The 27,548-nt window shown below is 34.8% G+C and overlaps 1 protein-coding gene across 2 annotated transcripts; it reads left to right on the forward strand.

Moving 5' to 3' along the window:
- The first annotated feature begins 1,305 nt into the window (after nucleotides 1–1,305).
- Nucleotides 1,306–26,988, forward strand: LOC106068288 (L-fucose kinase-like). 2 transcript variants are annotated; one of them, XM_013227593.2, is made up of 27 exons: nucleotides 1,306–1,571; nucleotides 3,727–3,850; nucleotides 4,535–4,686; nucleotides 5,818–5,868; nucleotides 6,242–6,367; nucleotides 9,197–9,269; nucleotides 10,490–10,590; nucleotides 10,811–10,891; nucleotides 11,930–12,049; nucleotides 12,797–12,983; nucleotides 13,547–13,677; nucleotides 13,869–14,030; nucleotides 14,228–14,350; nucleotides 15,462–15,563; nucleotides 16,268–16,401; nucleotides 17,397–17,474; nucleotides 17,579–17,715; nucleotides 17,799–17,947; nucleotides 18,032–18,178; nucleotides 18,474–18,635; nucleotides 18,828–18,862; nucleotides 19,147–19,388; nucleotides 19,908–20,002; nucleotides 20,938–21,156; nucleotides 21,253–21,352; nucleotides 22,243–22,466; nucleotides 24,837–26,988. In XM_013227593.2, exons 2-27 carry the CDS (start codon nucleotides 3,754–3,756, stop codon nucleotides 24,903–24,905), a joined length of 3,297 nt encoding a protein of 1,098 aa, XP_013083047.2. In that variant the 5' UTR covers nucleotides 1,306–1,571; nucleotides 3,727–3,753; the 3' UTR covers nucleotides 24,906–26,988. The 2 variants fall into 2 exon arrangements, with proteins under 2 accessions (XP_013083047.2, XP_055891778.1); XM_056035803.1 differs by lacking the exon at nucleotides 1,306–1,571 and adding an exon at nucleotides 1,722–2,745.
- Nucleotides 26,989–27,548: the final 560 nt, after the last annotated feature.

A 27,548-nucleotide genomic window follows, 5' to 3' on the forward strand; every position in this document is an offset into this window, starting at 1 on the left:
GAAAGCCTTCAGGATAGAAGACTCAAAAGAGTTGAGGGGTCCCAAACAGAAGATGCATATTCTATTATTGGCCTAACCAAGGTTAAATAACATTTTAGTTTTATGTTCTTATTTAATTTATAGAAATTTCTTTTAATAAACCCTAATGCTTTGTTTGGTTTTTTATAGTTTCTTCAATATGGGGATTCCATGACAGTTTTTCATTTACTATAGCACCTAGGTATTTTGCGTTTTTAGTCTGTGTTACTGGTTTACCATGAATAAGATTAATGGAATTAATTTGTTTTAGTTTTTTTGTTACTCTTGATAACTGACATTTTTCTGGGTGGAAAGACATGCTCCAATTTGATTCCCATTTTTGTAATTCATATAATTCTCTAATAAAATGTCTGTATCTTGTGTTGTTTTTATTGTTCAATAAATTATGCAATCGTCTGTAAATAATGTGACTTTTGTTCCTGAACTAATGCAATTTTGTAAATCATTTATGTAAATTAAAAATAGTAGTGGACCTAAGACCTAACAGAAGCGACGTATATCGCTGTTAATAGAAGATTGCCGATGGTAGCTCTTCAAAATAATTTTTACAAAGCTTATATTAAGCAACTCCGTTTATCTGTTTTGGGTGGGTTCTGTTACATTTGTTTTCGCCCACTTCCCATTCTCGGATCAAATTGAAATGTTGCACAACTGTTCATTGTCGATAACTACACATAACTCAATCAAATTTTGTTTTTTTAATTTTTAAAAAGGTGATAGATCTTGCAATATTGAGAGATATGGCAGCAATTATTTGGTGCTCTCCCTTCACTCAATATATATTTTTTTATAAGTTTATATATTTGCTTGTTCAAGGTCAGATTCCTTATCTTCTGTATTGTGATATCCTCTATGACTTTAACATGGCTGCCTGGTCGTGCGGTTTGCTCGCTGGACTGTCGTTCGGATTTATCGACGGTCGAGGGTTCAAACCCTGCCCGCTCCCATCCCCCGTCGTCCTGCGGGAGGTTTGGACTAGGAAGTAAATTATCTTCAACTCTGAAGGAACATCCGAAACATGTAAAACATTTTACAAACATTTTACGAACACTATTGTTTCATAATTCATTAATTGCCTGCGAGCATTCTCTAAATCTGTATTAGGCATATGAAACTTATTTGAAACTACGAATCTGCGTAGGACGTAATTATCTTCTACTTTGACGGAACGTCTGTAATGTAATTTATAAAAGATAATACATTCGTTCGTTTGAATGTCACCAATGAATGCTCCCTTGCACAAAACAGGGGAGACTACTAAACAAAACAAAACAAAAAAAAGACAACACAATAACATTGTTTTCATTGTAGATTCTAGATCTACATCTAGAGTCTAGATCTCATTCTCATCTAGAATCTAAATAAAATCTCTAGACTAGAAGTTACTATATCTAGATCTTATATATAATCCATAGACCTAGAATGTGTATTATATAAATAATGTATTAACTAATTAACTTAAGCCTCTGCCCTCTGCAACACCTGATTCTAAAGAAACAAGTACCGAGTCCGAGTAACGAAAAGTTGGGAAAGTAAATTAAAGTTTTAATAATTGAAGTAGGGGCGGACTGGCTATATAGGCGTTTGGGCAAATGCCCTGTTGGCTGGTACCCAAATGGGCCGGTAGGGCCACCTAAAGGGCCTTATGAATGAGACTATAGAAAATGTTACATTAAATTGTTAAATCATATTAAATGTTTTATACTATTCTCTTGTAAAAGGGACCCTCTGAGTCTTGTGTTTAAAAAATCTTTTACAGACTCAATAGTTTGAATTGATTAATACTAATTTAATCTTACACATTTTCCAGAAATAATGTAACAATACTAATAACCTATATTCGTTGGCAGGGCGACTAGTAGGCTTCATCCTTTTAGGGACAAAGCAACATAAGGCCTATATATTTCTTACTAATGAAGATTCATTGTATGCATGCGTTCAGTTATCGATACATTAGGTAGACCTAGAATTGGATGCCCCTCATATGATATAAGCCTAATTGTATAGAAATGCCTGAGCCGATTTTAACACCCAGTCCGCCCCTGAATTGAAGTATAGTGATTAGATCTAGATCTAGACTAGTCTTAGTGTGAGTCTTAGTCTAGAGTCCAGTCTAGATCTAGATCTAAGTTTTTAAAAAGATATTTAATAAATGAATGCATTTTTTTTTTCTAGATTTAGATCTAGATCTCTAGACCTATATGCCTATATGGTATCTATAGTATCATAATTATGATATAGGTAATCTAATCATTAATCATCCTTTTAGTCTGTTGAACTGTTGGGGCACCACACAAGATCTGTCGACCATCTTTCTACGGTCGTCTTTTGCCTTGAATATAATCTCTTGCAATGATTGGCCCATTCATTCTTTAATCTCTGCCTCTTAGTCTTCATACTGTTTCCAGAAGGAATGTCTTTGTTAGCTCTGAGGACCTTATGATAAGGCCATAAAGTTTTAGTATGCAGTTTTTGACAGTTGTCAGCAGGTCATCCTGGGGCCCAGTTGCCGTTTTAATCCTGTTTCTTATAGCTAGGATCCTCCTCTCTAGTTCTGCAGTTAGCGTCTAAGATTTGCAAGCATACAAGAATGTGGCCATGTGCTTTACAACTAAGCCACCATGCTCCCTCCCCAATTCCCATTTATATCCTCTCAGAAACATTTCACTCAGGCACACGGTATTGAGGCTGGAAAGTATTTTCCAGGTACTTTTTAGGAATTTAGTTTTAGTACAAAACACAAGGAGGCGCGGTGGCTGAGCGGTAAAGCGCTTGGCTTCCGAACCGGGGTTCGAATCCTGGTGAAGACTGGGATTTTTTTTTTCGGGATCTTCGGGCACCTCTGAGTCCACCCAGCTCTAATGGGTACCTGACATTAGTTAGGGAAAAGTAAAGGCGGTTGGTTGTTGTGTTGGCCACATGACACCCTTGTTAACCGTAGGCCACAGAAACAGATGACCTTTACATCATCTGCCCTATAGACCACAAGGTCTGAAAGGGGAACTTTACTTTTTTTTACTTACAAAACACAATGATCCTTAAAGTTTATGATTAAAAGGGATGTGGAATGGGTTTTTAAATATCTAGATTGTTATCTTAATTATTATGTGGACATCATTAAATTAAAATATCTCATGGCATATTTTCAAACTGGTCTGTGACTAAGGCAATAAAATAATTGTTAAAAGTATTGAATTTTAAAGTTATGGGTGCAGTTGCCAACATACTTTATACTGTTTATAAACAATAAAAGTTAATACTTTCAGTAGTAAAAATCTCTTGGGGTTTTAATTTCTTTTTTTGATAATATGTTTTGGAACTGGAACAGAATGTTTCTGTTGGCCTGTTTCTTGTAAATTACACCAAAAAAGGCAGTGTGAAAATACCTCAACATTGCTATGTGTTTTCAATAGAAATATTGCTTCCATCCAGGCCAGTAAAGGGGAGCTTCATTATTGGTCTTCAATTTCAAGAGACATGGTCTCAACTCTAATGAAAGTCAATAATCAAAAGTGGTCTAAAATTTTGAGAGACATGGTCTCAACTCTAATGAAAATCAATAATCAAAAGTGGTCTACAATTTCAAGAGACATGGTCTCAACTCTAATGAAAATCAATAATCCTCAAAAGTAAGAATGTCTGACTATAAAGTTCAACATTTAAAAATAAAGAACTTATTTATTACAGCTTGCAAGATACTGTGTATTTATTAAAATGAGCAGACTAGAGAAAAACATTTCTCAGCCAGTCAAATGGGATGCAGTTGTGTTGACATGCACCAACAAGAAGTGGACAAGAACTTTACAACAAGGTCTGTCTTTTATTTACTTGCATCATCCAAACATTCTGAATTGAAAGCAAACTAAGCATCCAGATCTTCTTTTGCTTTGAGTTAGAAAGCATTTTATATTAACTATGATCCCCAAAAAAATTATTAAAATTGGAAGTGCTCTGTCTAATTACAAAGGACATGAAAAAGAATGCAATGAGTACTTATCAAAACTGTTTTAACTAGGAGAAACAAGCAGTACTCTAGTCCGAGGCCCCAAGAGAGGGAGGGAAGCCCTTATTGCTTGTCTTATGCATCTTGTATATGTATATTTGAAGGGTTTTTTTGGCAAATGGAGTGGGGGGAGGCAGATGGGCAAACAATACACAAAATATTTCTAGCAGCAGCCTTATTAGTAATTATAAGTATTTCATCAACCAAGTCTGCAATGCTAACAGGAGAGGGCCCTGTTCCTCATGGTTGAACTTTTTCCTTCAAAACCTGAGGGGTATTTGAATTTATGGACCAAATAGTTAACATTCAATTGCCATTGATCTTGGACAAACCACATTTTTTGTTTTGTGTTCAGAGAACATTAAGACATACCTTTAAAACATTTACTTAGAGATTAGTTTGTCTTTATAGCTCTGCTTTATATTTGTCTTTGTTCAAAGCACTTTTTGTTGTACAGTTTGTTATAAATGTAATTGTTATTTATGATCCCAGAGTTGGAGTTTGCATATGCTAAAGGTTATTTTGGTAAAGATGTTATCCATCTAGTAGTGGAGGATCCAAAATCTCACGTGGGCAGTGGAGGAGCAACACTGAATGCATTGGTCACTGTTGTGGAATACATGAGTGCCAAAAGAGGTTTTACGGTCAGTAGTGGCTGAGTCAGTCTGCACTTTTAAAAACAAAGCTTATACGAAGTGTAACTGTATCAATTAGTTTGGATCAGTCAAGTAATTAAATTTGTAATACATCTAAGTATTTTAGGCCAACAACAATAAATCTGTGCAATTATAATTATTTTAACCGATTGTTTTTGTTTAGTGCTATTTCATATTTTTAATTTTCTCAACATTCTATGATCCTATCACTTATATGGATCAGTTGGGAAGAGGGGGGGGGGGAAGAAAGGGATATCTGGGTAAATTATTACTGTTTCACTTTTTAAAAGCATTTACAAAAAAAAAAAGGAGGGGAACGACCTGAATTAGAACTCATGGCTCAAGCCTACTCAAGCTGACATCCAAACCAATGAGGCACCTGTGAAAATAGAAGATTGAATAGTTATCTATTGTTTGTATAAAGTTACTTTGAAGCAGCGACCTACAAAGGGGACTAATTCAGCTCATACCACCTCTTCAGTCAAGTACTATTTCTTTCCCTTGTTTGAAATACCAAAACAAAATAAATAATTAATTACCATTTGTTAATTAACTAATTTATTAATTTTTAAAATTGATTCTCAGGTAAAGAAATAAGTGTGCAAAATTGCAGCTTGATCCTAGATTGGGTGTCAGAGAAATAACATTTACATACTTTTTACCAGACAGACAGACAGATTGAGTTGATGTAAGCTTTTCTTAAAAAAAAAAGAGAGTACTACTAATACATGGACTAAAGAGTACAGGATTAACATAAACAAACTTTTTTTTCTTTGAATGAATAGAAATGCTATTAAGCATTTAGATAATGAGAGGAAAATTCTTCTGAGCTTTTATTTTTAAAAAATGTTTCCCAATGAGCTAACATTCCAGAAGATTCTGTTTTTAATGTCCTGAAATTGAAATAAATTAATGTAAATGCTTTTTTGAAATTATTAATTTAAATTTTAAAGAACATTTCTAAATTTACTGGACAATCCTAATTTGGGGATGTATTTGAAAGAAGTCAAACATATCTTAGGTATTGATTTAGCAAATGTTAATTTAAATCTGTCCATCAGTATAGAAATAGATACATATTTTTAAATAATTATTACTGTTTGTATATTGTTTAAAAAGGCGATCAATGCTGATGTTCTTCAAGGAGCAAGAATATTGATTTTACACACAGTAAGTAGATGTAGTAAATATCCTGGTCCTTATATCATTTCCTGTATATATTTGTATTAATGTCCAAACATTTCTTACATGGGATACTTCAGATTAAAGAATTAAAAACTTTTTTTTTAGAGAATGTTGTTGTGAATAAAATAATTTTATTTAAAATGTGTACAAGTCTTAAGATAATAAGAAAATAATGTAATCATGTGTGATTGCAAAGTGTCACAATACATTATTAAACAAAATTGCTGTAAATCACTGAGCTGTAATGTCTAATCAATGATATAAATCTAAATATTTGTAAACATTAATTTGTATTTATATTTCTTACAATTTTATTTTATCCATTATTCATTTTTTCTTCTTTGAATTTTATATGTAGGGTCGGCGCTATACTTATGAAGCTTGTAGTCGTCCATTTGTTACCCTTCCAGCTGTGCGAGAAAATACAGACTATGATGGTCTTGTTTATAATTTTGATTTAATCTACTCAATCATTTCACTCAAGGTGAGTAGAATTTCTCAGGTCTAGAAATGTCCACACCAAGTGTAGTCATGCTTATTTTGAATTAGATACACCTGAGATGAACTCCTATTGAAAAATCAGAGCAGGAAGGACTAGTCCTCCCGTAGTGCTCTGGCAAGAAACTTAGCCGTCCGGCGTAGTGCCTCATAGCTACCATACAAGTCGAGTGACTGCACAGGCAAGTCCCCCCTTAGCTCGCGGAGCTGGGGACACTCGTACAAGACATGCGACACTGTTTCGACGCTCTCTCCACAGTGACGGCATCGGGAGTCAAAGTTAGTGCGGAACCGAGCAAAGTATGCCCCAATAGGACAATGTTCCGTCCTGCACTGCGCAACTATTGACTGCTCTGACCTCCTCAGTCGCCACCATGGATCGTTGCGATCTGGGTGACGCATGCGCTGCCAGACACCACGTGCTCTGTCAGATTCCTCCCAGGACTTTAACCACTTCTCATGAATGAGTGCTCGGATTTGTGCCGTTGCTTGTAAGTACGTGCTTGGTGCTTCGAGGTGTGTGGCTGCCATTGCACCCTCCCTTGCGAGGGCGTCTGCCGTTTCATTGCCCCTCACGCCGCAATGTGAAGGCGCCCACTGCATAAAAACGACAGCTCCAATAGCTCGGCGGATGTTATCTGCGGCGCCGATTGCCTCTTCTATTACGGGCGACCCTCCCCCGCCGGCAATCTCCTCCTCGGAGGGCACGTACTAAATCTCCTAATAGGGATTCTATCAGTGGAGAGCCCAGCTGAGTTTGACAAATTGGCCGCTATATGTAGGAACGATCGCATTTTAATGCAGTTCCTCTCTCTCCACTGTCGCACTAAGATTGAGGTGGGTAGCCTAGAGTCGCCCCTTTTGTAGGGCTCGTACTGCCCTCTCCCTCCTAAGATGTAAGGGTGCCACGTTAGTAAAGATTTCAGCAGCGTTTGTTGGGCTTGTCCTAAAGGTGCCACAAATGAACCGTAGAGCCTGTGCGTGTACCCGGTCGAGTGATTCGAGGGCAGTTTTACTAGCGTATACTTGAACTGTATAGCTGTATTCAATTTGTGATCTGACTGCCCCTAAGTACAATGTGCGTAGCATGTAAGCTTTGTCACCCCACTTTGTGCTGGCCAGCTTTCTTAGTAACGCTAACTTCTCCGAGGCTTTTCGTACAATTTCCTGGACGTGCTGGAGCATTGACAGTTTTCTATCCAGGGTCACCCCTAGATATTTTGGCGTATTTTCACGCTGGAGTCGCAGCCCACCGAGTTGAAGCTCGAATGGAGCCTTAAGGATGTCGATTCCTAGGCTGAACAGGGACCAGGTCGTTTTGGCAACGTTTATCTGAATCTGCCATTTGTCGCAATACGAGGAGATGGTATGGAGGTCTGCTTGAAGTGCCGCCTGAATTTGGTCAGCTTTCTTCCCGGTTGACCAGAGGACAATATCATCAGCATATAGCAGTTTTTTGGACCGTAGTGAACTGGGCAAATCATTAAGAAAGGCTATGAAAAGTGTACAGGACAGGGCAGAGCCCTGAGGCAGGCCATTGAGTTGTTGTTTTGGCTTGCTAAGGGAGTGCTGGTATTTTGTACGTGTGCTCCTCCCAGACAGAAAGGATTGTATCCAATTGTATATCTTTCCCCGCACACCCATAGCTCTTAGCTTAAGATAGAGGCCTTGCTTCCACACACGATCGTAGGCCTGTTTTAGGTCTATGAACACCGCGTATGTGCTCTCGGACCTCTGGAACCCGTCGGCCACCTCCTGTGCGAATGTCGTGACCTGGTCGATCGGGCTCAAGCCTGCCCTAAAGCCGGCCTGTTCTGGCGCCAGGATACCGGCACTCTCAAAGCACCAAACTAGCCGCTCGTTAACCATTCGCTCAGCAACTTATCTGGCCCCGGAGCTTTTCGATTTTTACACTTAGCTATCGCTCTGTCCAGCTCAGCACGACAGAAGGGCGCGTTGCTTGGCTTTCCGGCTCATCTGGCTCCCTCTCGAGCCTCTTACGTTCTTTGTTGAGGGCTTTGGACATGGCAGACTTCTTTTCGGGCTTGCTGATTTTAGCAAAATGTCGATTCAACAAGCCGGCCATTTTGGTTACCGTCGAGACCGGCCCTCTGGGTGACAATAGAGGGGCAGCCGTTCGCGCTGTGTCTTTGGCCTCTAGGTTTCGCAGAAGACGCCAGCTTTTGAGGTATCCCGAAGATCCATCCCGGCGCAGGCAGCGTTCCAATGGTCCGACCGGACGCGTCGGGCCAGTTCACTCGTGGCTCTACAGAGCCGATTGTACTCCCGCCGGATTTCAGGGGTACCCTTCCGTTCAGCAAGCCTCCGGGCTCGCTTACGTCTCAGGACCAGCTTATTCAATTCCTGAGACCACACGCGTTTCTGCCTTACGCCAGGATAAGTCCGCGGGACAGACCTCTTGGCCGCACCCAACATAGTTGCTGTTATTTCGCAGTATATGATAGATACACCAGTGCTGTTGAGTCACCAGCAATGTTTCCAGCTTCTACGCAACTTGTGTCCACTCACGAAGGTTTGCCCCATTTTAGTTTCTTTGCATTGAATGGTTGGCCTTGCGATGGGCTTTGAGTGGCCTGTTAGATTTGATCTAATACTGTCATCAGGGATAGGCCTCCATCGCTCAAATATAGTAGAATACACAATTTTATTTGGTAAACATGTTAAGAAGAATATTCACAGCTGCTGGTACTGCTTAGGCCAACTCTATTTATCGAGACCATTCTAGAACTAATGTTCAATCTATAAATGTTATTTCTAGATTAAATGTCACTAAATTTATTGTCTTATACTTTAGCTAGGTGTGTTCTCTGGGCCAGGAGTGTGGGTATGCAGTACTGACATGGTGTTATCAGTTCCTAACTTCCCAGGTGAGTCTTTAGTTTATAGTAAGTATAGTAATACAATTAAATGTCATTCTGTAATTTCTATTTCAATATGTTTGATGATAAGATTTTGTTTTCAGGTCCCAAGATTAGAGCAGATTGTGGGTAACTGTTGTTCATATGCCTATAATGTTATGATAGCCCACAAAATAGTGTATAAGTTTTTTAAGTTAGTCAGTTAATATTTTTTTCTCAAAAAATGTTGCCATCACCACAATTGTTAAAAATTCAAATGTGCATTTCAAAGTTCTGTAATTGATGTACACTATAGTCTTTCATTCATTTTTAATCATTATCATCCATACAAATAAAAAACACAATTTAGTTTGAAAAACTGATACCACTAAGAATATTTTTTTTCACATTATCTGTGTTGTGTAGAGTGACAGACTTGTTAACTTCTGTACTGTTTTATGGGGCACCACAATAGTTAACAAAATCAAATTCAACTACTATATAGATGGAGGCAATATATAATTTAATACACATTTAGTTTGTAATTCACATCATTTGAACAAATATCTTTATATTTCTTAATCTTATTATAAAGTTTGTTATTCCAGTTTGGAATGTTTGTTATGATAACAGTGAGTGTTATTGGTTTTAAAACAATTTGTTTATCAGTTTCTTCAATTTGACTATGTGTTATTGACATTAATTGCTTATATGGTTTATAAAATTATGCTGAAATTGAGAGAAATTGTGTTTCTTTTCATATGTTTCTTGTATTTCATTTAAATTTTGATTGGTCAGTAGAAATCAGAAACCAAATTTTTTATTTTGTTCTTAACAGTAGTTTCAGAAAGGAATGAGTAACTCCATGACATTACTCCATTTCTAGAGAAGCATTTTAACCTACTAAATGGAAAAAAGATTCTGGCTTAATTAATGAAATAGTTAATTATTAGCTCAAGCTATCAAATATGGTTTTGTTTAATTACTTAGTTAATTAGTTACCCAATTTAAAAATAAACTGTGATGAGCTGAATTTTCCAATTAGTCAAACTTTAAATAGTATTTAATTCTTTTTTTAAAGTTAATTCCTTACAATTAGATATTTCATTGGAATTAAAATGAGATCTGCGCTGTTTCTATTGATTCAAAGTAATTTTTAATTTGATAGACTTCATAATTTTGGTTTTGATTGACTGAAATTACCAATGTGCAAAAAAAAAAAAATGTGTATTATTTTATTCACATTTCAGATCTTGAAAGAGCATTTGAAGATTGTGATGTCTGTGCAGTCACAATCCCTATGGCTCCTAAATTACTTAAAGATCATGGTGTTTACAAACTTGACCCTAAGGTTAGAAAGAATTACTTCATGTACAAGTGAATGGTGACATTTTGTTTATGGTTCAAAAATTATCCTTGTAAAAACTTGTATAAATAGAAGAAAAAAAAGTTTTAAATTATGCAATTCTTTTTTTTTTTAGTTGTGATAATTCATGATTACATTTATGATAAAAGTATGGCAAGAAAAACAACTTGTCACTGCTTGAGGTTTGCAAACATTTGTGTTCCAGGGTTATATTACCGACATCTTGTACCAGCCAGACACAACAATGCTAGATCAATGCCTTAGACATGACAATACAGTACCTGCTGTAAGTAGTGCCTTTAGTGCAAACTTTTAAATTTGTTACTTAAATAACGATACGCTTATAAACTTAATATTCCACTAAAGAACAATTAACTCAATAAGTGATGCCAACACAAGATGCTGAGTACTTCAGACTCTTTAATAACACACTCACATCACAAAGGCAACACATAACACAACTGTATGAAATTTCTTACCAAGGGGAATGACTCTACATGCAAAAACACAAAAACATATTGTCAACAAAATTTTCTTTTCATACACTTACATCCACTCATGCTGAAATAAAAGCAGCCAAAGTTCTATGTGGACATTGATATCTTCTTTTGCTTAAAGTCATTTGAAAGGCATCTTACATGAATGACTTATTTATTGCAACATTTCTGATTGATAGTAAAACTGTGAATATTTTTACTCCCCTGTCTTTTCAACACTTTGGCAAACTAATACATTTAAACTGGCAAACTAATACATTTAAACCTCTGCAGTGTGTCTGATATAGTTAAGCTGTTGGCTGCCTGGTTGTGCGGTTTGCAGGCCCGACTGTCGACTTAACAATGGTCTTTCTTCAAACCCTGCTCACGCCCATCTCCCGCCCTCCTGCTGGAGGTTTGGACTAGGAAGTAAATTATCTTCAACTCTGAAGGAACATCCGAAACATGTAAAACATTTTACAAACAAACAGCTGCACAAGAAGATTGTGTAATAGTCTTCACATTTAGTTCGGCTATATAAGTCAGCTATAAACACTTAATCCATGCTTAGATATTGACACTAAATGAGTTAATTAAACTATAAGAACTTTTCAATTTTTTTTTTCTTTTTTGGGCCAATCAGATCTTAAGGTAAATGAAAAATATAGAAAAGTTCTATGCTTTCAAGTTGCGGCATTGTTTAAAATAGAAATAGTTTCTTGTATAAAAATTTGCTTTAGTTGAGAAAAATGTGCCTAAAGCTTTACACAGAATTGGCTGTAGTTTATTGTAATGTACAATGTTTGAGAAATACTCAGTTATATTTGTTTCCATTCTCTTCCTCCCAGGTTGTTGGTATTGTTTATCTGTCAGAACGAGTTTCAGAAACTCTCTTGTCATTTTATTCTAAGCCTCCACTTGATGCATGTACATACATGGGTGTGGACAGTGGCCAGCCAGAACTAAAGGTAGGTACATGGTTTAAAAACAATTACATAAGTGCTGACACAGCTTACAGTACAACTAATTATTTCAGTGTACCCTGCAGTTATCTTCTAATCTAGTGTTTGTCAGGATACATTGTTAGTAGGAATATGATATAGCTTTGTGTTGGGTATTTTATAATCTAGAAATAAAAAACAGTTATGTTTAGACAGAAATTGTTAACAGTTTTAGGTTAGAGATTAGTTACATTGAAACTTGACAGTACATAGACTGAGACTTGAAATATTTCCTGTCAAGAAAAACATTAATATTTTGAAGAAGTTTTGGACAAATATTTGATGTTTTGTGATCAAGCATCTTTTTGAGCTTGCTAGTGTGTTGAATTATATCCTAACAGAAGTAGCTATGTGACTAGTTAGGGTACACCTTATTTAGAACTTTGGATTGTATTTTTATAAGGATTAAATTATTTAAAATAAAACATGTTCCTTATTATGAAAATTATATTCTGTATCGGTTATCATTCTTATGTTTACATGTGCTTGTAACTCGTCCATAAGAATGTGTTCACCAAATGTTTGTTGTGTAGTCAGTCAGTGTATTAAAGCCAGACTAAGCGGACATGATTTTCGACTCTCTTATCTTTATGTTCATAACAGTTTCAAATGGAATATGTTTGAAAAACTGAAATAAAACATGATCCTTACTTGTTTGAAAGCTGTCATGTTTCAGTGTTTGAAGTTTCATTTTTCTAAAATCATTATTTTCAGCTGTCATTATTTTTTGATGTTCTTCTGGCCATGACATCAGAAGTGTCTGAAGAAGACTTTGTCAGGGGACAGCGAAGTGGTCCCTTTGGAAAACCTCTTCCTCAGGTGTCCAAGAACTCTCGATTCAATATGGAGTATGCCAGGCAGATGCTGTGGAATGAGCTTCATGGATTTCGTATAAAAGCCTGTGAGTAAAAGGGAGATAATTCAATTGTTAGCCTCACTTCCTGCATGAAGGAGATTTTGACCACATCCCATAATGTCAACTCTAAAAGGCAATAATGACTTTTGTGCATTAAATTACATTTTCAACAGAAAGTGATCAAGTTGTATCTGTCTGCTGGAGTTGTAACTGTCACCTTTCATTGTCTACTCATTTCAATTGTTTTACTTTCCTGAAACATACAAGCGAGAAATTTTAATTTAGCTAAATCTTTATGAGATGTGGTGACCAAGAAGTTAGAACATGAGGCTACCATTTCAAATGTGTTCTCTCCCCTGTTACACAAAACAACATTGACATCTAAAGAAATTGTGATAGTCACATAACACCCTTGTAAAACATAGGCCATGCAAATTCTTCTTCATTAGCTTTCTAGACTTTGTTATATCAAAGTGAAGCATTACTTACTTACAAATGTGTGTAATGCATTCTTAAGCTTTATGGTCAGAAAATGTGTTTTTAAAAGTTTTGAAATTTTTTTCCGTTGAAAAATATATAGAAACTTTTTTTTTTATTCTAATCAAAAGGTGTAATAGAGAATGGAAGCTTTAATTACCTGACTCACACTGCAACAGAACACAAAAAATTACTGCTCAACTTTCCAGAAACTAATGGTTTAGGATTCACTTGGACTTCAAGGGCTCATTTGTATATGGAGGTAGGTCAATGGTATTGAGTTGATCAAGATTATTTACAAATTTCTTAGCTGTAAAAATACTATGTGAACAAAATATTAATTCTCAACTGTAAAGATTTAGATGTTTATTTATATCAGAATAACCTTTCATTCCATATAGCCTTTAAGTTTTATATTCCCCAAAGTTCATTAATGTTTTTTGTGTCTGTCAGCCAACATGCTCTGTCAGTGACGAAAGTGTAGTCATTAATTCCATTCTCTCTGGAGATGTCACTGTTGGTGTCCGAACGTCCATCTCACATTCTGAACTGTGTGGCCAGATTAAAGTTGGCAAAGACTCTTTAATATCAGGACTTAATGTAGATTGCCAAAAGGTTAAGTAGTTCTTGATTTAATTAGAAATAAGTTAAAAATCTAGGAAAATTACATTGAACTTATTTTTTCTCTATCACTGTTCTATCATATTCAATGTGTTAATTTTGTTTTCCTTCTCTGAATGCACAGATGTAAAACTTTAATGTTTTGTTTCCTTATGAAATAATTTAATTAACTTTTTTTTGTTCTGCTCCAGACCAAACTTAAAGGAATAGATCTACCAGACAGTGTGGTAGTCCAGGGTTTCAATGTTCATATCAAGTCTCTAGAGATGTCATATTATGTCTACACTGTACATGGCAGATTTGATGATATAAAGGTAACTGCATAGAGTGGAAAGCAGTTGGGAAATTTGAAAGACAAATATTGCATGTGGTCTATGTGTGTCAAATGGTGGAGTGCTTGGCTGGTCATTGTGGTAACTTATTTTGATTGTGAAATTTGAAGGTATTTTTTATAAAATAAGCATACCTTTTGGGTTACATTGGCACGGAGCTTTTCATCAACCACATATAACTCTTTAAACCTTACAATTTTAAAGAGGAAGCACTTTCAATATACTCATATTTATGGAATATACAAGAGGTTATTTAAGTAGGTCAAATAGGTCACCTGGAGTCTGTTGTCAGTGTTTCATTTCATTGATTTATTACTGAGAATGAGTGATTGAATGTTGCTACTTAAATAGAAAACCAATGAGGAGCGGACAATGAACAAAGCAATGGCCTATTGAAGAATATTCTCTCAGATGCTGGCATTAGATATGCCACACCTTTCCCAAGCCTGCCTCAAACATCACAAGACAAGTCCTGGAATCCCCCCCCTTGGAAAAAAAAAACACAAGAAATACATGACAATGTTGTGGATACAGACACCAAGTAGATGTGCAAGACTTGGGGACAGTTGGAGATACTTGCCCCAAAGCTGGTTGGTGACCTTTGCTCCAGACATGACCATAGCCAGAGATGATGATCTTTAATATTTTCAGAGTTTTGCAAGACCTACTGAAACATTCCAGTCATTCTGCTATCAATGTCTAAAATATGCATTATTATCATACAGTAGGTTTTATAGTGAGCCCTACAAAAACAAACAGAAACACATTATTCCATTGTAATGTCTTTTTTTTTGTCATTCATCACATTGTTTTTATATTAATAATTATTGGCTGCCGAAAACATCTCATGGATACCCACTTTTATTTATGAGAAATATGCTTTGAGCTGCTAGTATTTTTCTTTTCTGCTTGTAACATACTTCTAGAATTAACAACATTGACAGCTCAAGCTATATTGACATTTTAGTTTATTTCTGGTAAGCTCACTGTGTATATTTTTTATCTTAGTGGTTAATTTTTGTTTGTAGTTTTTTTTTTTTGTTTTTTTTGAGTCATTTAAGTTAAATTTTCATTTGTTTTATATCTGATACAGGCTCCTTCATGGAAAAGTAAAGGGACATTCTGCAACCAGCCATGGTTGCTCTTATTAGACAGAACAGGAATTATTAGAGAGGAATTGTGGGATTCAGATATGGTCAGTTTTTTGTACTTTTATTTACTCACATAAATAGTCATCTGTTCAAAGTATGTTGTTATTTTTCATAGATAATTTTATGGTTATAGAGTAATGAAATAGAATACCAGTAATTTCTTTATAGCAAGCCTTTAGTAAATAAAATGTAATCCAAAACAAACAAAATAACTGACACGTTTAAAAAAAAAAAACAAGCAGTAAAAATTATAATGAAACTTTTTTATTTGTTCTCTCATTTTACAAGAATTCTTTATTTTTAAAGGTTGTGTGAATTGAAAGAATTTGAGAATTATGTGTAGAACATTGAATAATATATTGATTTCAATGTACATCACAATTAATAATGCAAATTCAACAATCAACTAAATTATAAGTGAGAATGGCTCTAAGTAATTTTGTTGTCTGTTCTTTTATTTGACTTAAGTCACAATGTTCTGTGTTGTGATCTTCTTTTAAGTTTTCCAGCTGTCCATTGGGAGGCATTTCTGGCCAATATTCTTTTAATGGCAGTAGAAGTAAGCTGATGTCTATGCTGGTTCTCTAAGCATTTCTGAGAAGCATCATTGTTTTGTGCAAATTTTAAGCAAACAATTTGACTGAAATAACATGGTGCTATATAATCTAAGTGAACTCTCAAAATTTGAAAGGGTTTATAGATGTGTTTATTAATTGTTTATTTACTGCTATTGTCTCTTATGTGACAGGCAGATGATAAACAAACTATTCTGACAGCCAAACTGTTTCCTGTGTTCCACATGACAGAATGTGTTGGTCTTAAAGAAGTCTTGTGGCTGATTGGTACCTTACATGATGACAAGGATAGGACTATTTTAAAAAGGTAAACATTAGTGGACTTTTTAACATTCATGCAAGGTTGTTGAAAATGTGTAACTTCTAATGTTATTGGTTTTATTTGAAATCCAATTCAAAACCCTTTCAAAATATCAAAATTTGGTTTCAAAATATGATATTTTTTCAAAAATGTATACTTTGAACTTTGTCTACAACATAAATAGCTAGAAGAACAAAGACTAATTTTATAATCAATTTTCATAACAAAGCTCCCTTATGAAGTTGACAAATCTGTAGATCAGGTTGAATAACTCTGTAGCAAATGCTTTGTTTATAACTCTGTAGCAAATGCTTTGTTTTTGTGCTTATTTGTGACTTGCACCTGAGAGAAGAACCGATTGGCCAGATAAAGATTCAATCTAGTTTGAATGGATTCCTCACTTTTTGGAATTTAAAGTGGCTGTTCAGTGCCCAAGACTAGAACACTTTCTTTAACTTTTGGTCATAAAAGCAGTTCTCTTATTCAACTTAACTACTAACCATAAATACATAAAGGAAGTTTTAATTTTGTTCAAAATAACCAAGTAACACCACACTCTCCCAGAACTAATGAATTTGTTTCCCCCCCCCCCCCCCCCCAAAATAAGTTTGATATTAGTAGAAGACAAATACGATTCATTTGATTGTATAATAATTTACATTTTAATAAATAAATCTTGGAATATTCATCTCATTTTAGATGGAGAGTAAAATAAATATTTAAATATTCATCTCATTCTAGCTGGAATGTAGATATATCTTGCAATATTCATTTCACTCTAGGTGGAGAGTACATAATTGTTATATTCATCTCATTCTAGGTGGAGAGTAAATTCATCTTTAAATTTTCATCTCATTCTAGGTGGAGAGTAAATTAATCTTTAAATATTCATCTCGTATTAGTGTTCTTCTCAATCTTGGTGGAGAGTAAATCAATCTTCCAATATTCATCTCATTCTAGGTGGAGAGTAAATGAATCTTAAAATATTCATCTCATTCTAGGTGGAGAGCTTCCTGGAGACTATCATTATCAGACATTTTGGATCATGTAGATTTGACAGCAGAATTTGCCTGGAAGAGGTTTGTCTGAGTGAATCATTTTTTTTTAATTTAAGATTTCTTTTTTTTTTTTCATCTGTAACTTTTTGAACATTTAAAAGATGTTTTTTTTTCAATCTGAGCAGAAAACTATTTTTTAAGATTGGTGAACAGCACTTGAAGAGAACTCTTGAGACTCAAGGTCATGAAGGTTTCTGTAACCTTCACAATAGTGCCAGTGTTGAAGGTTACACAGAGTCTGTCTTACAGATGCTAGATAAAGGTCAGTGAAAATATTTTATTTATGTGGTCTTAACCTTAATAGCTAGTGAGATCAAATGGTTGTGAACATTTTTCTTATTATAGTGGCTAGTGAAACAAAGTCACCTGGAATAGCTGCCAGAACGTTGGCCAACATCGCTGATGTGCTAGGGGGGATGGCCAAAGGTCAGGGTGGACTCCGAAGTGGCCCTGCAGGGAATGTGGCCTGGAAAAAAGCCTTCACTTACCTTGAGGTACATTTAGCCATAATCATGTATTTATAGTTACATACACTTTAGCTTCTGACACTCGGAATAAAATGATCTGAATTTCTCTAGGCTGATGACTTTAGTCATGGAGTCTCAGCTCTAGCTAAAGAACGAGAGAAATGGATGAGCCGGCCTGACTTATTGATTCGAGCTGCCAGGCACTATGAAGGAGCTGCTCAAATTCTCATACGACAAGCCGTCATGACAGCCAAACAGGTTAGTTCTAGTTCTTGAAGACAAAAAATTCTTTTAGCATAACAGTACTGTATTTTCTTCATTTCATTTTAACAATAGTTTTGTAATGCTGTTAATAATCTATTCCCATATATTTAACTTAAAATCTTTGGATAAAATTTTGTCACTGTAATGTTTTTTGGGGGGTTTGATATATAAGCATTTGTTCTAAGATGTTTGTTCACATTGAGAGACTTTTCAATGTTCCTTTTAGACTTAATTATTAGCTAGTTCCATTCATCTGTTTATAATTTGTTGTTGTTCCTGTTCAATACAGTTCTTCACTACCGGTGAAGGAACATTACCTCGAATGAACAAGTGGGTCCAGGCAGATTGTCCAGCCCGTATAGATGTCTCAGGGGGTTGGTCAGACACACCTCCTATAACCTATGAACATGGTGGCGCTGTGACGATGGTAGGGCTTTTAATCAATGGGAAGGTAAGCTACACTGATGCTTTTAACTTAACTGGCTAGTAACTTTGAAGTTTCTTTAGCTTTAAGTACTTTAAGAAGTATCATGGAAATCATGTTTAGAGTCTTACACATTTTATTATAATTTGAAAGCTTTATTTTGTATACTTTCTAAAGATGTGTTAATACAATTATATTAATACATTGTTTTTTTTATAGAGGCCAATTGGAGCAAAAGCAAGAAGAATTCCAGAGTCAGTAAATGTTTTAATTATAGTTAAATTTTAGGCAACGGAAAAATTATTTTTTTATCATTTTAATTCTATACATTAGGCTCCTAAATTATTTGTATCCAATTATCTAGAGTTTTGATTTTTAATCGATGGATGATCCACACAAGTAGTTTTTAACCATTGTACTTTATTAAATCTATAGTTCTATTCTATGCAATTATCCCATTATAACATATCCTTCAATGCACTTCGATTTGTTTTTTTTCTTTAAAGAGTTTTAATAAATATCAAACTCTCCCATTCAGATGTATCATACGTCTGACAGTGATCAATGAAAATGCCAGCGACACAAATGTGGAGTGTCACACATTAGCTGACCTGGAGGACTATTGCCAGCCCCACGCCCCAGGATCACTGCTCAAGGCGGCCATCATCTGTGTTGACCTTGTTGACATTCACTCCAGTGTTTCCCTGACCCAGCAACTGAAGGACAACTTTGGCTGTGGCTTTGAGGTTCAGTCCTGGTCTAATTTACCCCATGGATCTGGTATATAAAACTACAGTAGTTTAGCAGTCAAAAACTAAATTTGTGAAAACAAAATATAACTTTGTTAAGTTATAAATCTCTTTAATTAGATGCAACATCATTAAAACAATTACTAAAGCTATGAACAGCAAATACTCGTGTATAGATAATAAATAAAAGAAGATAAAGTTATTTTGAACATTGCCAACTCTGGTATCTTTTATTTAAATATTGTATACATGTTAAGAATTTTTTTTTTATTTTAAAAAAGTTAAACATGTAATACTACCACAAGTACTAGTGCTATTGTTATATATATTTCATGTTCAGTCATCATTAATTTGTTTCAGTACAGAATGCCATATATGTTATATGTTTATTAATTTATTCTTTCATTGTTGCATATATTCATTAAAGTATTTTTGTTGTATTTTAATTTAAATAAAAAATACTACACAAGATTTCAAACAGGTCATTGTACCATTTACTCCAATTATTAACATCTTTAGATTTCTGTCTTACACTTTTATACATCTCTAGGAATGGGCACAAGTTCAATTCTTGCTGGGGCAGTTCTAGCTGCCATACTGACAGCTGCAGGAAAGAGTTTTGATACCACTGGTCTCATTCATGCAGTAAGTACATTCTATGTCCTAAAAGTTCAATCTTGTTAGGCCTGTTTAGATCTTATAACTTCTTGCTACTGTTTGTCAGGAGAGTAACCGTTTAGGGATTACAGGCATGACATGGCCTAAAGTGAGCCGATGTGCCAAAAACTCAAAACTCAAACTCTGTTTGTCAGCATTCAAAGTTTGAATTACAGAAATTGTAGAATAAACTGATAAACTTAAAAATAAAATAAACAATGTCTTTCTAGTATGTCTTCAGTAAACAATATGTAATCCAAATCATTGAATAATTTAATTTGAATTTTGTGAATATCTTTGGTGTTAATTTATACTAAATATGCTATATTAAAAAAAAAGCAGCAACAAAATTATATTGATTTAATCTTAGTGAAATGATTTGTTATGTTTATATTTAAAAGAAATACCATAAGAGCTTAGTGTACTCAGGGGCAATCTAAAATAATCCTTAGTTAAGACTCATCAGGATTCATACATAATATTCCAGGTGTTAACACCAAAGGCTCGTCTTTGGGGTGGGGGCTTTATTTAGATTTTGTAATTATTGTCAATTTTTTTGGAGTAAATTGTCAGAGTATGAAAGTTGTGTAATCAATGTGATAGAAGGTATTTAGCATGACTTAGTGATGATGACAAAATTAGAATTAGAGTCAATTACCAATCAGTTTACTGTTTCAATTCGTGAACTATAGTATTGACATTAAATAGTCTTTACAAGTCAGCATTCAATTCTGAATGTCTTTCTATGTCTTTCTTTATTAAAACATATTTTATTTATATTCACATATTTTATCTCAATCAGAATTTTTTAAAATCTTTAATTGGATGTTATTGTATTTTTATATATAATTTTAAGAGATATTTAGATTATTGTCACGACTTTAAAAATTTCTTATTTAGAACTATAATGAAATTGTTTTTAGGTTTTATACCTAGAGCAGTTGCTTACTACTGGTGGAGGCTGGCAAGATCAGATTGGTGGTCTAGTAGGTGGTATTAGGCTGGGCCTGTCAGAGGCCAAACTTCCACTGAAGGTTGATGTTGTGGACCTTCAAGTCAGCAAAGACTACATCCATAGGTTCAATGACCATCTAGTCCTCATCTACACTGGGAAAACCAGACTGGCACGAAATCTACTCCAGGTGACCTAGTCTGTAGTTTCCTATATTTTGTAAGATGAATATTGATGTTATCTTTGATGTGATCAAGAAGTAATGGAGCTTTGTGATTCATTCTAGGATGTTGTCAGAAACTGGTATGCTAGGAATCCACATATTGTGAACACTGAAGATGCTTTAGTTAAACTTGCCCAAGAATGTGCTAATGGCTTTATTGATGGTCAGTATTGGTTCTAGTTAGATTTTACATTATTGTTAACCAAATGACTGTTAAGAGTATTTTTGTTTAATAGTAATAATTTTTTATTATCCATAAAGAAATTTGTTTTAAAATTTTTGCATTACACAAAACAAAACATAATAATAATAATAATCTTTATTGTCCACGAGGGAATTTGTCTTACAATTTGTTTTTCTCTCAAACAGTTGCCCAAATTGTCTTTGTTTTTTTTTACCAATAACCTTACCAGCAGCATTTAGGAGTTTATTTTTATTTTTAAATGTTCATATTGCCATATCAGGCGAAATACTTAAAATACTGCAGATGTGAGCTTGATAAAACATTGCCAAGGCCTTTTCGCTAGTATTTTTATAAACTGAATGTTATTAAAACCTATAGTTTTTAAGTCTGTACTATTGGCTCATAATACAATCACTAAAAGCTGTGCAAATAGAAAATCTATACGAAGTGAGAAAAAAAAAATTCTTTGGTGATTTTTAACATTTTGATTTATGACTTTAATAACCCATTTTTTAAACTTTACCTTTTACATAATTGTATATTTCCTTTAACACTATGAATTAGTTTTCTTTTTTTCATGAAACAATTATCATTAGAACATAAAAGAGAACTATTCTGTTCAAATGTTCTTTGGAAGCACACCTATCACCTAGTAAATGATAATCAATGATTTTAGCTTCTCTAATCCTCCTTCCTTTAGTTACTTGGAAACACATGCAATAGTTGATTTATAATGTAATTGGAAGTAAAGCTAATATTACTTAAACTAGTACAGAACTAATTAGATCACTTGCAAAGGATGTTTCAGTTAGTAAGTGATGTCGTGATCTGGAAATTGTTACAGGAAAAATATTGTTTTTTCTTGCTAGGTGACCTGGAGTGTGTTGGCAAGTGTGTTGGTCGCTACTGGGAAATGAAGAAAAGGATGGCACCAGGCTGTGAGTCTATGACCATTGCAACCATCATGACTGTACTCAAACCTTATATGTATGGTATGTGCAGTGCAGGGGCTGGAGGTGGTGGTTTTATTTATGGTATTATGAAAGAACCTCGATGCCATGAATTCATCAAAGAAATTCTGTACAGACAAGAGGTTAGTGCCCTTGCTATCTTGTCATTTACATTTGGATCTACTTTCAGTTAAACAAAATACAATTTAAAACATCTGTATATTATTTGGTATAGCCTACGTACTTCAAAACACAGACAAACTATGTTCATACTTTCTAAAGGAAGTCAAAAGAACAAAGTCAACTCAACAATTACACTGGCTCACACTTTCTCTATATGGCTCCTTTTGTCTCAAAAGGCAATGGATGCGCCCAAATGAGTCATTGGTTTTGGTTTAATCTTGAGACGGGGCAGAATCTGGTGTGGCTAATCAAGCCAATTCTAGAACGGCAGACTTTTGCCACAATCCATACATGTGTATGCCTCTGATTCAGGGCTAGCAGACAGGGCAGCTTTCTTTTTTTTCCTCCTGATTAAGGCCGCTTCAATTCTTTTGTTCTCAGCGAGGGTTGTCTCAGCACGCACAGTCTGTCTCCATGCACTCCCGTCTTTGGCTGTGTTTTCCCACATACTTTCGCTTATGCCTGTGGCTCTCATGTCTCGCTTGCAGACATCTCTATATGTTAGTCTTGGGCGGCCCTTGGGTCTGACTCCTTCCTCAAGCTCAGCATATAAGATATCTTTCATGATTCTACCATCTGGCATGCGGGTGACATGTCCAAGCCAGCGTAATCTTCTTTGTGTCAGGAGAGCATACATGCTGTTCCTGATTGGAGACATGGTCCCTCCAAGAGATGCCCATTATGCATCTCAGGCAGCGCAAGTGGAAACTATTCAATCTGTGCTCTTGGTACATGTATGTTGACCAGCTTTCACTGCCATAAAGGAGAGTGCTCACAACACAGGCATTGTAGACTAGGATTTTGGTCGCTGTGGTCAATTTACCATTTTCCCAGACGCGCTTGGAGAGTTTTGCCCTAATGAAACCACTCCATGAACTGCTAAGCTTGTGCTGGGAACAAGGAATGGTCCCCCAGGAATTGAAAGACTCCAACATAGTTACAATTTATAAAAATAAAAGCGACCGCTCTGATTGTAACAATTATAGAGGCATCTCACTGCTTAGCATAGTTGGAAAGGCTTTTGCTAGAGTATTACTAAAGCGATTACAGATCCTGGCATAACGTGTTTATCCAGAGTTGCAGTGTTGCTTTAGGGCAGGTAGATCTACAACAGATATGATTTTCTCTCTGCGGCAGCTACAGGAGAAGAGCAGAGAACAAAAGCAGCCCCTCTTCATTTATTGATTTGACCAAGGCCTTTGACCTTGTTAGCAGAAGCGGTCTGTTTGCTGTGCTAGAGAGAATCGGCTGCCCAAATAAGTTAAGAAAACTAGTGTCAGCTTTTCACGAAAATATGCAGGGCACTGTTCAGTTTGAAAGTTCTTCCTTCAGGCCATTCTCTATCAAGAGCGGTGTAAAACAAGGATGTGTACTGGCTCCAACATTATTTGGCATCTTCTTCTCAGTCCAGCGCTTTTAAATCCATGGAAGACGGAATATATATCCATAGCAGATCCGATGGAAGGCTCTTTAACCTGGCACGTCTTAAAGCCAAAGCGAAAAGACGCCGTATCTTGATAAAGGAGCTGTTGTTTGCCGATGATGCGGCACTCGTATCTCACTCACAAGAAGGTCTACAGAAGCTAGTGAACGCCTTAGCAGCTGCTTGTCAAGAGTTTAGCCTTACTATAAGTCTCTCCAAGACCAAAATCCTGGCACAAGACGTTGCAGAAATACCTACAATACATATTGAGAACCACACCCTTTCACTTGTGCAGGAATTTACCTACTTGGGTTCAACAATTGTCAGTAACCTAGATTTAGACATCGAGCTGACAAAAAGGATAGGAATAGCTACCACAGCAATGACACTTTCTCTATTACTGCAATAAAACATTCTAACATGTCTCTAATTAACACACACTAGATTAACATGTGCATATGTGTAGAAAACAATGACCTTCTGTTTTCAAAGAACGTCTGTAATTAGATAAGGTACACTTTCTCTATTATTACAGTAAAACTTGCTTACATTTTCTCTCTATTACTTATCTGGTATTGAGGGCACTTGTTGAGATGACTATCAGTTGCTTGTGCTGTGAGATCTGGAATTGTGCTTTATTTTCTCCCTCAGACTTCAATTTAATAAATGTAATAACAAGAAGCTGTCATGACGTTTGTTTTTCTTGTTACTTTGTCTGATTCCTTGTAGAGGGTGAAGGTCTGTGTGTCATAAAATCTGATATTTTAAACATTCACATTCCATGAAATGAGACTTGAATGAATCATTAGTTGTCTGTGTCTGACATAGAAATGTGTTTTTATAGGAAGTAATTATGAATCAATAGTTGTCTGTGTCTGACATAGAAATGGGTTTTTATTCTTCACAGGGACTTGAAGCTGTTGTCTATGATGCCTGTGTTGATGAGAGTGGACTAACCATAAGTATAGAGGAATAGTGTACATGCTTACAGCTCTGCAGCTGATATAAACTAGCATGAGAAAAAAACAATTTTTAGAGAGCAATATTGTTATGGAGGATCAGTTTGTTTGTTTTTTAATTCTGAAAAAAAAATTTATTTCAATAGTTGATCACTTCTCACTTGGTTTAATATTTTTTTAATCAGAGTTTCTAAATCATAACCTTTTTTTTTTAAATCCAACATGTTTGCATTTTTTTTTATATCCTAGGTGTGAAGTAAATTATAACTGTTCAGAATGTGTTATATAACGAATTTTTTGGCTAGTATAACTTTTCTTTTATAACTACCTTGGAGTATTCATGTAAGTTATTATTTTTCAATTTTATTCTATTGTAGTTTCTTATTTAATAGAACCTTCAGTATTTTCTCTTGATTCATATTTTTTTTACATTTTCTTTTTATATTTCAAACAAGTCTTTGTTTTTTAATTATTTTTTTTTATTTCATAAAAATTGAAGACATTTAATTATAGAATGAACATGCACTACTGAAATTTTGTTAAAATTTAGTAAATTACAATGTTCAAACTTTTGTTTCTAATCAGGAATTAGCTATTAATCATAATCCTTTAAAGCTTTAATAAAATATAAATATTTTTATTAAGCTTTTAATTTTAATTTTATTTTATAATAATGCACTGTAGTCTTTGGTATATCAAAAATGTTGGTATATCAAAAATGTCTGTAATATTTATGGCTTTTGCATTTTTTTAATATTATTATTTTTATCAATGTTTTTCACAAACTAAACCTATCATTTGTATTGTACACATAAACAGTCTCCACTGGTGGAACTGTTCTCTCTCCACTGGTGGAACTGTTCTCTCTCCACTGGTGGAACTGTTCTCTCTCCACTGGTGGAACTGTACCTTCTCCACTATCTTCCTATCTTCTGCACTCCACTCATTTAATATTTTCTTGTGTTGATTCTGACCATTGATCCATTTTCATGTACGAAATTGGTCATTAACTACAGTGCCTGTTTTGAACTATGAACCTCATGACCTGTCATCTAAGCATGCCTTATAATGAATAATGTGTTTTGTTCCAGTAATAAATAGTAAAAAAAATTTAAGAAGGTGGTAAAGAGTGCCAAAACCAAAAGTATTGAATGATTCAAATGTCTGTAATTAGATATTTTACACCTTATGTTGCTAAGCAAGATCCTTCTACCACTAGTATTTTAATTGTACAGAATGAGTCTGAAATTTGGTCTGTGTGTTCAGTTTTAGCAGATGATTATTAAAGCCTAATTGTGACAATGGACTTAAAGAATATGATTCATGACAATAAATGGCTTAATTGCACTAATTGTACATGCTTTTTTTTTCCTATCCCCATATTCCCAAGTTTGAATTTAAACCAAGAAAGGAGCATGTCATAGAGTTTTATGTTCAAATGAAAGCAAAGTGAAAGTATTAATTAAATATAAAAAACTCAAATGTTGAGTCCATCACCACTAGCTGACTATTATTATTTTATATTCTACACCATTTTAATGATGAACATGCTGCATCATGGGAAACTTGTTGCTGCGTCAAACAATGGAATCTTGTTAAAATTTGTGGCAAAAGGTAAACAAGAATTTATCGTCTGCTCTGGCCAAAAATTTTGTTACAGATAAAACAGGTGAACTCTACATCACTTGCATACTAAAGAGTTTGGGTTTTTTTTTGGCTGAACATATGTATGGGATATTATGTGGGCATATTCATTCAAAGAAAAGTTTGTTTGTTTGTTTTTTATATAATTGGCAATTCTCTTTGTATACTGGTGTATAATTTTCAACATTCTGATAAAAGTACAAAATGATATTTATTATGAATTGGTATATTGTTGACACTCTTGATATTTATAAATTGTGGATGTGATATGTTGTCATTCTTAGATGTATGCCTTGGTAGTCTATTGCTGTATGCATATGATATCAATGGTATTATCAAGACACATACATGTGTAAATAAATATATTGAGCTATTCTTTAGTTTGGTTGATCATATGTGTGCAGCATTTATTGTATTACTTCATTGAGCTCTGAATAAAGCTTTTAAATGCTATTAGCCATTAAAATTTTGATCTTTTATTTCTTGATTAAGAGACTTTAATACTTTGGCTGCTTGATTGTGTAAGTATGCTTTAAATATTAACATCTTTGGATTAAATCCTGTCCAATGATTCTGAGGAAAAAATTGAGCTAAGAGGAGACAATAATCTTCAATCTGTTACTTACAATACACCTTAGCTTTATAGACATTTAAGCACAAACCAAGTTGAATTCTGGAAACCAATAACTTGGAAACCATTAGTTTCTAAGATTCACATAGAGGACTATACTTTAAAATGGATATCAACGTATGTAAAATGTACTAATGTAATTGCATTGGCTAACAAACCCTGAGCAATAGCCTTGTTTAATAGATGTGGCTTTCTCCCAACAGCCTTGTTTAACTAATGTGGCTTTCTCCCGACAGCCTTGTTTCACTAATGTGGCTTTCTAGCGACAGCCTTGTTTCACTAATGTGGCTTTCTCCTGACAGCCTTGTTTAACTAACGTGGCTTTCTCCCGACAGCCTTGTTTAACTAATGTGGCTTTCTCCTGACAGTCTTGTTTAACTAATGT

The sequence above is a fragment of the Biomphalaria glabrata genome, chromosome 7 (genome assembly GCF_947242115.1).
Source record: "Biomphalaria glabrata chromosome 7, xgBioGlab47.1, whole genome shotgun sequence".
Taxonomy (NCBI): Eukaryota; Metazoa; Mollusca; class Gastropoda; family Planorbidae; genus Biomphalaria; species Biomphalaria glabrata.

Bases quoted from the DNA above. Each gene is read 5' to 3' on its own strand.
- LOC106068288 (XM_056035803.1), top strand. From the start codon at position 2,638: ATGTGCTTTACAACTAAGCCACCATGCTCCCTCCCCAATTCCCATTTA. The intron at 3,851-4,534 runs GTCTGTCTTTTA...TTATGATCCCAG, and splicing joins GACAAGAACTTTACAACAAG to AGTTGGAGTTTGCATATGCT. The intron at 10,591-10,810 runs GTTAGAAAGAAT...TTTGTGTTCCAG, and splicing joins TTTACAAACTTGACCCTAAG to GGTTATATTACCGACATCTT.